The 15,385-nt window shown below is 34.5% G+C and overlaps 2 protein-coding genes across 2 annotated transcripts; both read left to right on the top strand.

Annotated features, from left to right (window-relative positions):
- Positions 1-3,163: 3,163 nt before the first annotated feature.
- LOC143586212 (KH domain-containing protein At3g08620-like) lies at positions 3,164-6,669 on the top strand. The gene is made up of 7 exons (XM_077067811.1): positions 3,164-3,343; positions 3,415-3,503; positions 4,025-4,185; positions 4,544-4,669; positions 4,764-4,880; positions 5,364-5,507; positions 6,454-6,669. Exons 1-7 carry the CDS (start codon positions 3,255-3,257, stop codon positions 6,598-6,600), a joined length of 873 nt encoding a protein of 290 aa, XP_076923926.1. The 5' UTR covers positions 3,164-3,254; the 3' UTR covers positions 6,601-6,669.
- A 4,952-nt stretch (positions 6,670-11,621) lies between these two features.
- LOC143586211 (cytochrome b-c1 complex subunit 8-2, mitochondrial-like) lies at positions 11,622-12,953 on the top strand. The gene is made up of 2 exons (XM_077067810.1): positions 11,622-11,805; positions 12,709-12,953. The coding sequence occupies exons 1-2, from the start codon at positions 11,636-11,638 to the stop codon at positions 12,755-12,757; spliced, it is 219 nt and encodes a 72-aa protein (XP_076923925.1). The 5' UTR covers positions 11,622-11,635; the 3' UTR covers positions 12,758-12,953.
- The last annotated feature ends 2,432 nt before the right edge of the window (positions 12,954-15,385 follow it).

The raw sequence follows: 15,385 nt of genomic DNA, 5'->3' as shown, positions 1-15,385 counted from the left end.
CTATCTATTCTAGTTCTATTATCAACAATGGGGTTGAATATAAGAGAAATTCTAAAGAATGTTTACTATCCTGAACTATTTTTGTCTTTTCTAAATGATAAAAAAAATAGGGTCAAAAGAAAATGCTATTTTGGAATTTTATCAACAATTTGTTTGTGTAGAGGGAGATCCGGTATTTTCTGAATCCTTATCTAAGGATTTACAAAAAAAATTCTTTCAACAAAGATGTGAATTGGGAGGGATTGGTCGACGAAATATGAATCGGAGACTAAACCTTGATATACCCCAGAACAATACATTTTTGTTACCGTGAGATAAATTGGCAGCCGCGGATCGTTTGATTCGAATCAAATTTGGAATGAGTACACTCGACGATATGAATCATTTGCAAAATAAACGTATTCGTTCTGTAGCGGATCTTTTACAAGAGCAATTTGGGTTTGCCTTAGTTCGTTTAGAAAATATGGCTCGAGAAAACATATATGCAGCACTTAAGCATAACTGAACACCAACTCCTCAGAGCTTGGTAAATTCAACTCCATTAACAGATACTTATAAAGTTTTTTTCCATTTACACCCATTATCTCAAGATTTTCTACTTCCCTGGAATCAAACCTCACCATCGCCATCACAATCGGTTTTCTAGTCACCAATATCATCACGACCCATGACCAACCTCCACCACCACTACCATCATCTCTGACCACTAGTACTCCGTTCCCATCGCCGCCGCCCCTGCACCCTAACTTTCTCCCCCCCCTCTCTCTAAATCTCTATATTAATCAAGCGACCTTTTCTAGGGTTTCTAAAGACACATGTTTATCCAATTCAATTCGGATTGTGTCTTATTCATCCATGTTTTCTGTTACTTTTGGGTTCAATTTTTAGCTTCAATGGTTTTGATCTCGTCGATTGATGAATGAAGCTTACTGCTAATTCGGGCTAATTAAGGAACTAGGGCGAGGGTTTGATGATTTGTGTTATATATATATATATATATATATATATATATATTAATAATTAATTAAGTTTTATAATATGTTTTTTTATTTAATATAATGTATATCATTAAATAATTAGATTAGATACTTAGATTTGAACCTATTTAAATAATACAGTTTCGACTTATTATTTTTTTATGTTTTATGTTATTTACTGTTTTAGCTTAATTATTATGTTTCATGTTTTACGTTTCAGCATAATTTTTGTGAGTTAACGTGCGTGCGTGACTCAACTTTTTTAAGTCTATTTTTTGTTCGGTTAAATGGCCCAACCCCAACGCTAGTGCCAGCGCGGTCCTAAAATCTAGCATAGTTTCAAATGCAAAAGTTCATACTTTCTTTGATGCATGACGTTGTTGGTTGTGGCGAGAAGTTCTAAATACATAACATGAGTTAATATATTGTGTTTGTTAAACAAATGCTAGTGTTTAAATATTGATAAGAACATCACACATGGATGGTTCATTTTAAGTAATGTTTGATATGAAGGAATTGAAGACGAAATGAAATAAATCATTTCAATTGAATGAAATAAAACATATTTTGTTGTTATGGATTAATAGAATTAATCATTCTATAGGAAATGAAATTCCTTCTATTTACAACATTTTATTGTTTTAAAATTAAGTGTTTTTTTTTTCGTTTATTCAATGAGTGAAAAAGAGTCAACAATAACAATAATAATTATAATTAGTATATTATGAGTATAAATATATTATAACTATTATCATATTATCAAATTACTATATTATTATTATATTATTATTATCTTTATTGTTTTGTATATTATGACACAACTATTATTATTAGAATTATATTATTATTATTATTATTATTATTATTATTATTATTATTATTATTATTATTTTAAACTTGATGAGTTAATACTTCAAAATGCTCATGCGTGTTCAACGTTTTTATGATTATTTTTATTTGGTTTAATGATATCACTGCAACGCCCAGGTCGTAAAAACTAGTTATTATGAATAGTCATGTTATTATTTATGATTATTATTGTCACTAACAATGATGATGATGATGATGATTCCAACATTGTAACCAAACACGACAACGTATTGTAATGATCCATTTCATTCATTTCCCCATTCCATTACCATGTACATTTCATTCCTTATCCGTATCATTACCCTATACCAAACAGACCTTTAGTTTGATAAATTGAGCTTTCTAAGGATGTGGAAGAATGAATAATCAACCTATTTTCCGTTATCTGATTTGAAATTAGTTTGATAACGTCGACATTCTCATCCCACCTGTTGTGCATTAGAACTACAAATAATGTACACATTATATTGAATTATTGTTATTGGCTCACATGATATTTGTACATTATTAATATTGGGTCTTATTTGCTTGTATAATTTAAATCATTCTTTCATTTGTGTTTCCCATTAGTCACTAATGCTATTGTATTCTCGATACTAAGTAGTTTTTTGCTCCGCCCTAGTTATATTTGTTGTTTCCTCTTATTTTCAAATCAAGCACTCACAAATTCATGAGGATTAGGGAAATGCGTGAATAAAGTGATAAAAAGTCCCAATGAAAGATAAGACGTCAATAATAAATATTTAAAGCACCTGAATGAAATAAAGCATTAATGTTTTCCTTTAATACCTTTGAAAGAATCTGGATTTGTATTTTAAGATTAAGCGTTTTAATTAAATCATTAATATTGTTTACATTAACTGTATTGTTTGATACGCTAATCTTAATCGAGACGACGTGTCACAGATATAATCTTCAGATAAAAGATGTATAATCCTACTATTTCACATTACATAGCACGTATATGACTTAAAATCCTATAACCATATAATATGAGTTTCTCATAACTTCCTAGTTTTCCTTCAAAATTCTTCATTTTTCTCTCCCTTTCATCATTTTGTGAAAAAGATAAATAAAAGTTACCGCAAAACAAATAAAATCAATTTAAATCTCACATTGCTATACATAAATATATATGTACATAATTTAAAACATATTCACAACCTCAAGGAGTAAAAATATAAATTGACCCACCAGCCCCCTTTAAAAGAAGCCACTCAATTTTCCATCTTTTCCCAATTTGACATCTAATATTTTTCTTTTTATTTTATTTTATTTTTGGTCTTCAGGGTTCACTGCTCAAACCATCAAAGCTTCTTGTTGTTGTTATCTTAACCTCCCAACCCACCACACTCGGGTTCCCCTCTGACTGCGGCGGCCCTGTTTGGGCTAACCATAACCATAACCATGTCTAGTTTATACAGTCAAAACCTCAACTACTCACCTGCTAGAGCACCTTCTTCACCACATATGTGGACCAACCCAGATATTGAAAGGTAATCTCATTTTTTGCTTACCCACTTGAAAATCTTTAATCTTTGATTCATGTTGGTATGTATTTTTGCAGCTCTTACTTTGCAGAATTGTTGGAAGAGAAGAAGAAGTTAGCCCCTTTTGTTCAAGTTCTTCCCATTTGCACCAGATTGTTAAATCAAGGTTTCATTTTTATTCACTTTCTGGGATCTTGTTTTTTATTTATATTTGTTTTCTGTGTATGTTTTGCTTTCAGTTGCTTTACTTTTGTGTTCTTGAATCTTGAACTTGGATCATACATTTTGGATTTAGATGATGGTTTTAAGATCTTTGATGTAATTTGATGAGTGATTGCTAGAATTTGATTGAAGTTGTACAAGAATGTTGATGATGATGTTCTTCACGCGGTTGTGTTATATTCTTTTGGTGATATACATGTGGATATGCTAATGTTTTCATGCCGAATAAATGTAAATGATTTCACCAATGTCGCAAATCGACAACTTGCTAGCTGTAACGGTGGTAAATGGCGTGATCATTTTCCTGTTTTGAGAAATGTCGATAAGCTAGACCGCCTAAAACGCGCCACTTTTAGAAAAAAAAGAGTTAATGAATTTCTTTACCGGTTTGAATATATAAGTTAATCTTTATAGAAAATGAGTTATTGGTATTAATCTTTTCTTTTTTAATTTTTATTTTTGCAGAGATTCTAAGGGTTTCGGGAATGATACAGAATCAAGGGTTTAATGATTTTGATAGACTGCAACGGGGAAGCCCGAGTCCTCTAAATATTATGCCGGACGTTGCTGCTAAAAGTTTAGGTCGTTGGAATGGAAATGCGGGTTGGAGTCCTCTTCAACACGATGTAAGCTCATTTAAGGATAACAAAGTGTTGTTTTCGGAAAGAAATAAAAAAAAAACTTGTTTTAGAAAGAATTAAGGCATTTAAGAACCGTGAATTTAGTTTTTGGTATTTGTTTACATCCTTTTTTTTTTCATGAGAACCCTTTAAAGATACTCATGGGCCCCACGAATACTCTGCTAACCAGTGGACTAGGCAAGACACAGCTTGCACTAGGCAGATGGCCTTTCATTGTAGACTTGTCGCTCCATATGATTTTAATCATAAAATAATTTCTCTTTGATATACTTTAATGCTTCTTTCTCGTACTTAAATCATCACTTAATTGTAGTTGACTTTTTAATATTGACTTCAATTACAGCGGTTTGGGGGCCCACAAGGCTTGCCACCAATCGACCCTCACTGGAACCCAGCACCAGCGAGCCCGAGTTCTTTTAACACAAAGAGGGTGTTGCGCTTGGATATACCTGTTGACAGCTTCCCTAATGTATGTTACACACCCCCGAATTCCAAAAAAAAAAAAAAAATTCTAACATTTTATTTTCTCCAAAGCTCATAAAAATTTAAATTTTGTTATGTAGTTCAACTTTGTCGGGAGGCTTTTAGGTCCACGTGGAAATTCCTTAAAGCGAGTCGAAGCTTCTACCGGATGTCGTGTGTTCATCAGAGGAAGGGGTTCCATAAAAGACCCTGAAAAGGTAACGGAACTCCTCCCTTCGTTTGTGGGTCCCATTAAAACAAGACCCACAAAACAATAATGGAACAAACCAGACGTGGCAATTTCAACCCATTTATATACGAATGGGTTGATTTGGGTTTGTGTTTTATCTGGCAAATGAGAAAAATAGAAAATAGCTAAAAAGTTCATAAATCCTTTTATTTAATAACGTAGTTTTATAGTTTAACGCATCAATTATTTTCATATTTTTTATGACAAAAAATGGTTCTGGCCAGGGGCGTTCCTCGGTTCGGACATGGGTTTATTTGGTTTTGAATTTTTTTTTCTAACTGAACCGATCTAAATTAGAAATGCGTGCAACTGAACCGTGAACATGGGGTTTAATTTAAACGACCCATAAATTTTCCCACTTCTAGTAGAATAAACAGATGAAAACAAGTCGAGTGACTGACCTAAATAATTTGTCTTATTTTTAATTCTTTATTTGTGTGTGTGTGAAAAGGAGGAGAGTTTGAGGGGGAGACCGGGCTATGAGCACCTTAGCGAACCGCTACACATATTAATAGAGGCGGAAATGTCTGCGAGTATAATCGATGTACGTTTGAGACAGGCGCAAGAAATCATTGAGGAGCTTCTCAAACCCGTGGTATGTTTTCTTTCACGCTGCACTACTTGTACATTGTGTATAAACTATAGTACGTTGATACTTTCCTTAACCTAGGGCCGTTCACAGTTCTATTCATCTGATTTTAAATGTTTTATTTTGTTTTAAATATTCTAGAATAATAAAAAGCTTTAAACCATGAACCTAGCCATTAACCCTACTTTCAAGTGAACTCCGTGAACAGAACTGTCTAAGTACATGTCGATTTGTTTCAACAGTCAGTTCATGCCAGCAGGGCTGTTCACTAAGCTTGCGGCTTGCTTGAAAAAAGCTCAATCGAAAATGCTTGTTTGTAAATGAGCCGAGCCAGGTCAGAATGTAAACGAGCCACGCCGAGCCGGCTCGGTTTGTAAACTAGTTGAGCCGAGCTGGATCTATTTGTAAGCTAGTTGAGTTGAGCCGGCTTGGTTTGTAAACGAGTCGAGCCGAGTTGACCAGGGTTGGCTTGGCTCGTGGCTTGTTTAAATTAAACCCCATGTTTATATAATAAATAGTAATAACGACATATAGAGGTATTGAAAAACAAAGCAAAAGTAATACATATATTATTATATACTAAACAATAAAATGTTCACGAGCCGGCTTGATGACCACGAGCTGCCTTGCGCATTTTACAAGCTAAACCCGAGCCCAGCTTTTCATTTCGTTAAAATAAACAAGCCGAGCCAACTCATTTAAGTTTGATCTCGATCTAGAACCCAATTTCAACCTGGCTCGGCTCGTGTACAACCCTAGTTCACAATTAGGTTGAGCTCGTGTTGATGAAAGTTTCAAGGCGAACCTATGCCAGTTAGCTAAACCAACCGTGAACCATGCACCGTGCCATATAATGCACTAATATCGGTCTAACTACCTGACTTCCCTCGGTTCAGGAGGTTTGGTAGATTTCAATGGTTTGTGAACACCCTGCTTTGAATTTGAATTACAGGATGAATCTCAAGATCTGTACAAAAGGCAACAGTTAAGAGAGTTGGCTATGCTAAACAATAACTTTCGGGAGCACAGTCCGCAACCGAGAGGCAGTGTGTCGCCCTTCGGTTCAAGCGGAATGAAGCGGGCCAAGACCGGATTCTGAGGACCCCGACCGGGTTCGTTTAACTGAAAGATGAAACAGGGGTTACTAAAACAGTTTGATGTAGGCTATTGTATTCTTTTTAACAATGATAATTTGTGTGTTTTTTTTGGTTGATTTGTAGTGTTTGGGACTTTGGTTGCTTGCAAAAGAAAGAGACATTTATTGGATTTATTTGTTATCGACCTTCTTTGTAATATACGAAAATTCGAAACAATATAAAGTAATAACCGTCGAATATTTGGGGTGTTAATATTTAGTTAAGCAGATGGAACGTTAACGAAAAATAGCCGAACATTTTAGATAATGAGAAAAATAAAGTTTATGGGTTAGTTAAATTAAATTCTAAACATAAAGGTTTGTATTGTAAATATTAAATAAAATATGAAACAAAGTAAGGGGACTAGTTTCGCCAAATACTAAAAGTTAATTTGAATGCAGTACATCGTCTTCTTGATCTCCGATATTTCAGGAGAAGATTATGAATATTAGTTATTAGGATTTGTGTATATATATATATATCTAAAGCCTCTCTATTCACGAAACCTACTGCCATTATATTTCCGTTCCGCCGCTAACCACCACCGCAACTGTTTTAATCATCGCTTTTACAACCTCCGCCACCACTGTCTCTAGTTTCTTTTCCGACATAAACCATCACAGCTTCCATTAAGGATAACCTCTGCTGGTCGACGAGGACGAGAATACAAGTATACAACGATTGGCATCTCTGCCGTATCTGAAGCCATTTAACTTACGATTTCTGAACGCGGCCGTAAGCGTTCGTGCGTTTGCCGCCGCAGCCAATGTCTTATTCCTCGGAATTGTTATCGCTCATCCGCCGAGGTATCGAACACGTTCTCTGTTTCTGTTTCGCCTATGCTTTTAATCGTAGCCTATAGGTGATCGTTGATCTATTTTCCGCGACGTAAAACCTTGTTTAATTAGAAGATTTTGTTAAAACCAAAAGTTAAATATATACGGAGGTGCCCATGCATGTGTATATATATCATGCTTGTTGTATGTATAGTCTGTTCATATGTATATATATAATGTTCATATGTATATATATAATTGATATCTAGATTTTAAGGTGATAGCCATATTGTAACTAATATGAATTTTCTCTATTTTTTTATGAATCTGGTATATATAACCAGTAACCAAATTTATGAATTTAAATTAAAAATGATTATAAGCATATAAAGAGTTTTGTTGGTTTCAATAAGAAGTTAAATAAAGTTAGTTTTGTTCCTATATAACGAGAAAGCAAAGGTTTAGTGATTCATAATATATTTAAAGCTTAAACGTTTTTGAATAATTACTAAAATTGATCTTATGGCAGTGAGTTTTTAACAATAAATTTTGAATTTTAGAAGGCATATGTCGTGGGCAGAAATCAACGTATCAACCTACGTAAACTAAATTTGTGAATCTAAATAGTAAAATTGTAAATAAACCGTAGGTTCTCATGGTTGTTGAAGGCAAGCCAATTTGTTTACTTTTGCTTAATAATTAAGGTACGGTTTCCGTCTTTGTTTCCTTTTAGTATTATTAATATTTCGTTACTTCGTAGTACGGTTTCTGTTTTCGTTTACTTGTAGTATTAATTAAATTCCATTTTATATTCAGTGTCCGTCACTTTGTAGTGCGGACTTTTCATTAGCTTCTATTACAGTTGAGTTCGGTTTATTTATTAAGTTTTATATTTATTTCTGTAACATGCAATAGGTTATATATTTTGTACTCGTTATTACATGTTCCGTTAGTAGCATTTTGTTGTATATTTATATGAAATTAGCTTTTGTACTCTGTCACCCGAGCATGTCTGAAATGTCGTATGGGCGTCAACGACATGCACTTATCGTGACAGTGCGTAATAAAAGTTTACGGTGTCTCTAGCTCGTGCTTTGTAGCACTTTGGCCCCTAGAGGCGTATAGATCGATCTTAGCTTTGAGTTTGCGTTTGTTGTGTGGAGATGGAATAATGGGTGTACGCCACACTCACCGTCTCATAGGTGCATGGACTAGCTAGCTGTGTACCAGTTTGTTCTGTTTAGGCTCGTGGGTGCTTCTGTTTCACGTGACTTGAGTTCTTGATATGTGTAGTCACGTGGTTTGATGTGTGTATATATTCTGATATGTTTCTGTATGTGTTTGATTTTGTTATGACCAAGTGTCGGATTATGCGTCAGTTTATGTTTAGTATTTTTGTCAGTAAAAAGTTGGTTTCGAGTTTGAATCAAAGTTCTTAGACTTACTTTTCCTTCGTATGTCCTTACCTACTATTGTTCTTCCCGTTACTAGGCAATTTTTGGCTCAGCCGTATTTTCTTTGTTGTGTTTTTTCCTATTTGTTTACAGGTAATCCGGGAAATCAGGGGAGTTAGTGACGAGAGAAATAAAGTTCAAGATTTTATAAGACTATTCATTTTCGGTTATTTGAGGAAATTTAATTTAACTTAGGCTTTTATGAGTTATGTTTTGATATCTGTAAATATGACACGTCAGCCTGTTCCGGGTTAGGGTGTTACATTCTTTGTGTGAAGTATATTTAATATTAATGGAGTAAGTGATGGTGCCGAGTATTTATTATGCTGCCATTGTTAACATAGTATGTAACATGTTAACTAATTCCCATTTTTGTTTAAAATAAACTTCGCATAAACATTCCAAGACTATGCAGAATTCGGGTTGGACCGAGTAAGCTGGATGTATGACGTGGGATCAGACCGCTGAAACATATTCGGTTTTGATTGTAGCCCAACCTGAAAAGATTGAAACTGACCAACATATACTGGTTTGGTCCTTGGTTTTTCAAATTTGGGTTTGTTTGGGTCGGTTTCAACCGACTCAAAATACTTTTAAGATGCCACTATAGAGGTTTAAGTTGGTACTTAAGTTCAAACTCTGTTTCTTTTTTCTTTTCTTTTTTTTTAACGGCCAACAAACATAGAATGCCTAGGTACTCCGTACGGGGTGACCCAATGACAAAAAGCCACCGCCCAACCCAGCTGTACAGAGCCCTTAAGCGCCTCCAAGTTATCTCCAGTTCCGGGGAAAACCCACCGCCCGAAAGCCCACTGGTGGTAAAACCCAAATGCCCTTAGAATCGAATTAAAAATCACAAAGATCTCAGTCTTCCTTCATTGAGCCACCTATATCCCTCCAAAGTGTTGTAAGTTAGAATTGAACTTAAGTCTTCATTGAAAAACCCAAGCTCTCTATAACTACGCTACATTGGATAGATTCAAAACTCTGTTTTTAAAACTCCAGCTTAATTCGTGAATAAGTTTTCAAATATAAATTTGTGGTATATATCATTTATTAATTAATTCATATACTTCTAAAACAAGTGTGCGGCTGCCTGGGGCTAGCACCATCCGAAACTGGTTTTTTATAACCCGGGTATTCTATACCTGATATCGGAACCGATCTTACTCATAGAGTGTGAATAGGGTATGCATTTAGATCTCAATAATCGGAACCGAAACTGCACTTGATTTATACACGGACCGCTAATGCCCTATATCCATACCGCTTATACCCTATACCCAATGTCAATTTTTTAAATACCTGATAAAATACATGAACATTTAAAGTAAATATTTTTAGTTTTACACTTTTTATAAGTTTTTCTTAAAATGCATATTACAAAGCAAATTTAATTTTTAAACGATCTTCTTTTTTGTGTAAAATAATTATAAGTTCAAAACTGGGTATTAGAGCCCGGTCATACTCATATTCATACTTGCTTATACCCTTAACCGATCGTACCATACCCAGATACATAGATTTGGGTTATTCTCCTCAATACCCGTATTCGAACCCTACCCCATTTCTCTCAATACCCAAATTTCAAATAGCTGACGTTACCCGAACCTGATTCCATTCCTAAATCAGTTATTATAAAAACCCAAATAGCAAAATTTGTGTATAGCTTTGACGGGGGCACGGTTGCACAAAAAAGGTTTTCGGACCCAACCCGAAGGTTCCTACCCTGAACCAGACCCGCTGGTAAGGACCAGGTTTCGGTTCCTTAGAAAAATTGTACTCGGCTCGGATCCGTCGGAACCGGTTCCACCTCTACCGGTCAAAAACGAGACCTGAACCTACCCGAAACCCAATAAAACCCGGTCAAACATCCTAAACTGGTTTTTACTCGACTCGGTTTTTGACTTTTTTTTCTTTTTTCCTTTTTTTTTGGGTTTGAGCATCTAGGGAGAGGATAAAGAGAAAACTCATCTTTAGAAAGAAAACTTAAAAACTACTAAAAAATTATTTTTAATTAAAAATAAAAAAATATTTTCAAATTTCTGTTTTTGCCATTATTCTTATATTTTGTTATCATTTGCTCGAAAAAAATAAAAAAATAAAAAATAAATAAAAATAATCCTGCTGTAATGCACATACGTATTACTGTGCGATACCGTTGTATTACACATGTGTATTACTATGTATTTTTGAGTTTAATAGTGTTTAATTACATATATTCAATATTTGTGTATTGTATATGTGTAGTAGTGTTGTATTATATGAAAAAAAAGTAAATAATAAAATAAAAGTCGATGTAGTGCACATGTGCGTTAATGTTACACATACGTACTAATGTGCATTCGATGTGTGTATTAGTCTTATATTGCATATATACAATAGTGTGTATCAAATATGTACAATAGTGTTGTATTCTATGCAATACAAACACTTTTGCATATATGCAATGCACACTATTACACATGTGCAGTATATCGACGAGGTTACCGACAAATTTTTTTTTTTGGAACCAATAACAACATATAAGAATAATGGAAAAAAAAACTTCAAAAAAAAAAATAAATAAAAAAAAATTAAAAATAGTTTTTTAAAAGCTTTTAAATTTTGTCGGTTTTCACGATATACCATTCCGAGCACTATTTTAGCGGTGAGTTATAAATATAAAGCCCATTGGGCTAAAAGAAAACGAAGGTTCCGGAATAAATAAATAAATACCAATTTAGGGTTGTTGTCATTTTCATTTCAATCAATCAATCAGATCGGAGATGGGTAAGATTCCGGTGAAGATAAAGGCAGTGACGTACGCTCTGTCTCCCTTCCAGCAGAAGGTGATGAGCGGCCTCTGGAACGATTTCACCCACAAGGTTACCCACAAGGTCACCGATAACTGGATCAGCGCTATCCTTCTCGTCGGCCCAGTTGTCGGCACCTACACGTAATTACACTTTCATTTCATTGCTTGATTCGTTTCATTTTAATTTATTGCTTGATTCGTTTCAGATCTTGCTTTGTGAAAGATATTAGGGCTTATTTGATTGTAAGGGTTTCGTACCAACGATTGTTATGAAATGAATTAGGTTAACGATCTCTGTAGTTTATAATCTATTCGTGCTTCTGTTTGATATGATGTTTTAGGATTTTACTTTTGGAGTTCAATTGGTACTTGTGTTTGGGTTACACGATTGATTATAAGTGTGTGCATGTTTGATTACTTTGATGTTTTTGAGACCGATACGGGTTGTGTATGTGTTTAACAATCCGGTCTGCTACATGCCAACCGATTAGTGATATCTCACAGTCGCAATTATTAATTTAGTACTTGATACGCAAAGAGTTATTAGGAAGAATAATGTGTTGTAGGAAAAGGTATCAGATTTGTATTTCTTGGTTTTAAGAGTAAACTGTTGAAAATGTAATTGTGACATCAAGTTGTTTGCTTCATATGCCATCTTCTTGTTAAGACACATTTTTTTTTGTATCTGATGATGTCATACCATTGATTTATTGTTTAAACTTGATTTAAAATTAAGAAGATAACGTTTGCAGCAAACTACATGAGATTTTCATTTACATATTTATCATTCAACTTGTTAACTCGACACAATTAACACTGTTGCAATTTAGTAATATCCTCAAATCTAAATCATTTTAGGAGTATTTTATTTTAGCTTGTAGCATGGACCCTTAAACGAGTTATTGACATGTTATTTGTGTTTCTTGAGCTGGCTAAAGCTAGGATTCGCCATTTTGATGGTACATTTAGCGGGTACTATATGTGCATGCTAGATGCGTTATTGAATGCTCTTGCGGTTGAACGTGTATGTTGTTTTTGTTGCAGGTATGTGAAGAGTTACCAGGAAAGAGAGAAGTTGGAGCACAGGTACTAAACCATTTGGCCTTGATTGAAAGGGGGAAGAATAATGTGTATTTTTTTTTTTTGGTTTCATGATAAACTGGTGATGTTAAGTTGTATGTTGCTGATATCATCTTCTTGGTAAGACAAGTTATTTTTCTTATGTGATACTCTTGCCATTTATATGGTCAATTTGTTGTTAAACTTGATGTCTAGTATTTGAGTACAAATCTTGAGTCTGATTGCATTGCCGCACACAAACACATAGTGACACAGGTGTGCATTTCCGACATGGTTTGGGATTAAGACGGACTTGCAAGCACGTTTATATGAACGGGCTGGGTTCCGATAAAGCGATTGGCCTCATGGCTTTTGAGTGTTATTTATCTTGATTTATGTCATAATTTTAGAGTTTCAAACAAATAAGGTTTTTAGGGTTTCCTGGGCGCTCTTTGGCTTCAGGTTCGGCCTCATCAGTTTGCATGGCAACGCCTCCGCCGCCATTTTGGTAATGAACTTCGGCTTGTTATATGGGTTTGGTCAACCGAATGGAATTGCAGATGATGAAAGTGAACTGGTTTGGGCATTCATCCAGGTTGCGCCCCAGTGATTCGGTTTGGCCGGATCGTTTTCCGGATTCATTGCGTGGCGATCGAAGAAGCTCGGGTGCTTTGGCATATGCCCCGAGTACCCTTGTAGTTTAAGTGCTTTATTTTTGTTGAGGTAAAGTTGTTTATTTTAAATTGTTTTACAACAAAAGAAATAAAATACTAATGAGATGGTCGACTTGTGCAATTTTTAAGTTCTATGCCGGTAAATAAAGTGAACAAGCATGAATGGGGTGTATGCTCATGTTCATTTGGTTAACTTTAACCGAATATTAACATATATTAAACAAAACTTTTAACTTTAACCGAATATGAACGTATAATTAAACTAAACTTTTAAGAAAATGTGCATGTCATGTTTGTTCAAAACCTAAACCAATACTTCACAAATGTAAACAAACAACAAACACAGATGAATTGGTGGACTAGAATAAACAATAAACACATTATTTCAAACCCTAAACCGATAGTTAACAAATGTAATGAATTGGTGGACTAGAATAAACAATAAACACATTATCGGAGCTGGTTGGACATTTACTTGGCAAATACAACTTTAGTATTACCTTGAAACTGAGTATTACCAGAGCTGGTGGAGACTATGTAACACCTTAATTGAGTAATCGCAGAGGGAAGCGAGACATTTAGATAAGAGATCTCGTGGAAATGAAGCCCTAGTCGGCGTGGAATTGGAGGCTGGAGCGTCAATCGGAGGAGGAAGCGACAAATGTAAATAAACAACAACGCATGCATTTATGTTTATTCATTTTATTAAATAAATAAACAACTTCTTGACGATTAGTTCACAAACAGTTCTTGAACGCCTGGCCTGGTTTGTTTACGCGCCTAATAGTTATGGCTCATGTAGCACCATAGCTTTAAATAAACACTTATGTGAAATAAATGTGCAACAATATCACAACTTGAATACTCAAGAGCCATTGGTTAATTTATGTCATGAAGAGCACCAGGCTGGATAACACCTATGTTAGGAACTAAGGCCAAAGAGGACGAAACAAACTTGGTATTCGATGTTCGATTGTGGCAAAAATCGATATCACATAATACGACAAGCATACAAACTTGGCCTTTAGAATTAACATGATATGTATCATCTATGTTGTTGGGAACCAAGGCTAAAGAGGTTGTGTTGCTAACAAACTTGATATGCGATGTTCCATTGTGGCAAAAATCGATATCACATAATACAACGACAAGGATACAAACTTGTGTCTTAGAACTAACATGATTTTTATCACCTATGTTGTTGGGAACTAGGATGTTCCATTGTGGCAAAAATCGATATCACATAATACAACGACAAGAATACAAACTTGTGTCTTAGAACTAACATGATTTTTATCACCTATGTTGTTGGGAACTAAGGCTAAAGAGGCTGAGTTGCTAACAAACTCGATATACGATATTCCATTGTGGCAAAAATCGATATCACATATTTCTATTTTGTGATAACGCTGCTACTTTGGCTAAGCCTTACAACCAAGTATATACAATTACAAGTATACAAACTTGGGTGTTAGAATTAACATGATTTGTGAGCTAATCATGAAAGAAGTGATCTCAGTTGAATTGAATTTGTTCCTTTTAACAAAAATCCAGCAGTCACATAACATGGCTTGTGAGGTATTCATGAATTGAGCTAATCATTTATTTTCTAATCTTACTTTTTAAGATATAAAAATATGGCTGAAATACAATCTCTCCTAAAAGTTGAACAAAAAGTTATATGAACGTATTTTATTTATCTAGATAACTTACACATATGTAAGTTATGTATATGGTATACTGCATACGCATATAAATTACACAGGTGTAGGTAATCAATTAAAACTAGACAAAAATTATAAACAAATTAGTTTAATGATTCTTTTATATACATCACATACATGTTTGTACACAAAAAGTAAAACAAAGTTCAAAATACGAAACTCGGAAAAAAAATTAAAAAATTAAATGATTTAGATTTGTATATGTTAGTGTTCAATGGACCTTATCTCGTGCAAGGCTAGCTGGGAGGGTGTGCGAGCCTGACC

This window comes from Bidens hawaiensis, unplaced genomic scaffold, assembly GCF_021521415.1.
Source record: "Bidens hawaiensis isolate Kalapana, Puna unplaced genomic scaffold, B.hawaiensis_p1.1 tig00034484_1, whole genome shotgun sequence".
NCBI lineage: Eukaryota > Viridiplantae > Streptophyta > Magnoliopsida > Asterales > Asteraceae > Bidens > Bidens hawaiensis.
This window is presented reverse-complemented; position numbering and strand designations above follow the sequence as displayed.

What these genes read in the sequence shown, in the direction of transcription:
- LOC143586211 (XM_077067810.1), top strand. Translation starts at nt 11,636, where the DNA reads ATGGGTAAGATTCCGGTGAAGATAAAGGCAGTGACGTACGCTCTGTCT. An exon ending in CCAGTTGTCGGCACCTACAC is followed by an intron (nt 11,806 to 12,708) that starts GTAATTACACTT and finishes TTTTTGTTGCAG; the next exon opens with GTATGTGAAGAGTTACCAGG.
- LOC143586212 (XM_077067811.1), top strand. Translation starts at nt 3,255, where the DNA reads ATGTCTAGTTTATACAGTCAAAACCTCAACTACTCACCTGCTAGAGCA. An exon ending in ACCAACCCAGATATTGAAAG is followed by an intron (nt 3,344 to 3,414) that starts GTAATCTCATTT and finishes GTATTTTTGCAG; the next exon opens with CTCTTACTTTGCAGAATTGT. An exon ending in CCATAAAAGACCCTGAAAAG is followed by an intron (nt 4,881 to 5,363) that starts GTAACGGAACTC and finishes GTGTGTGAAAAG; the next exon opens with GAGGAGAGTTTGAGGGGGAG.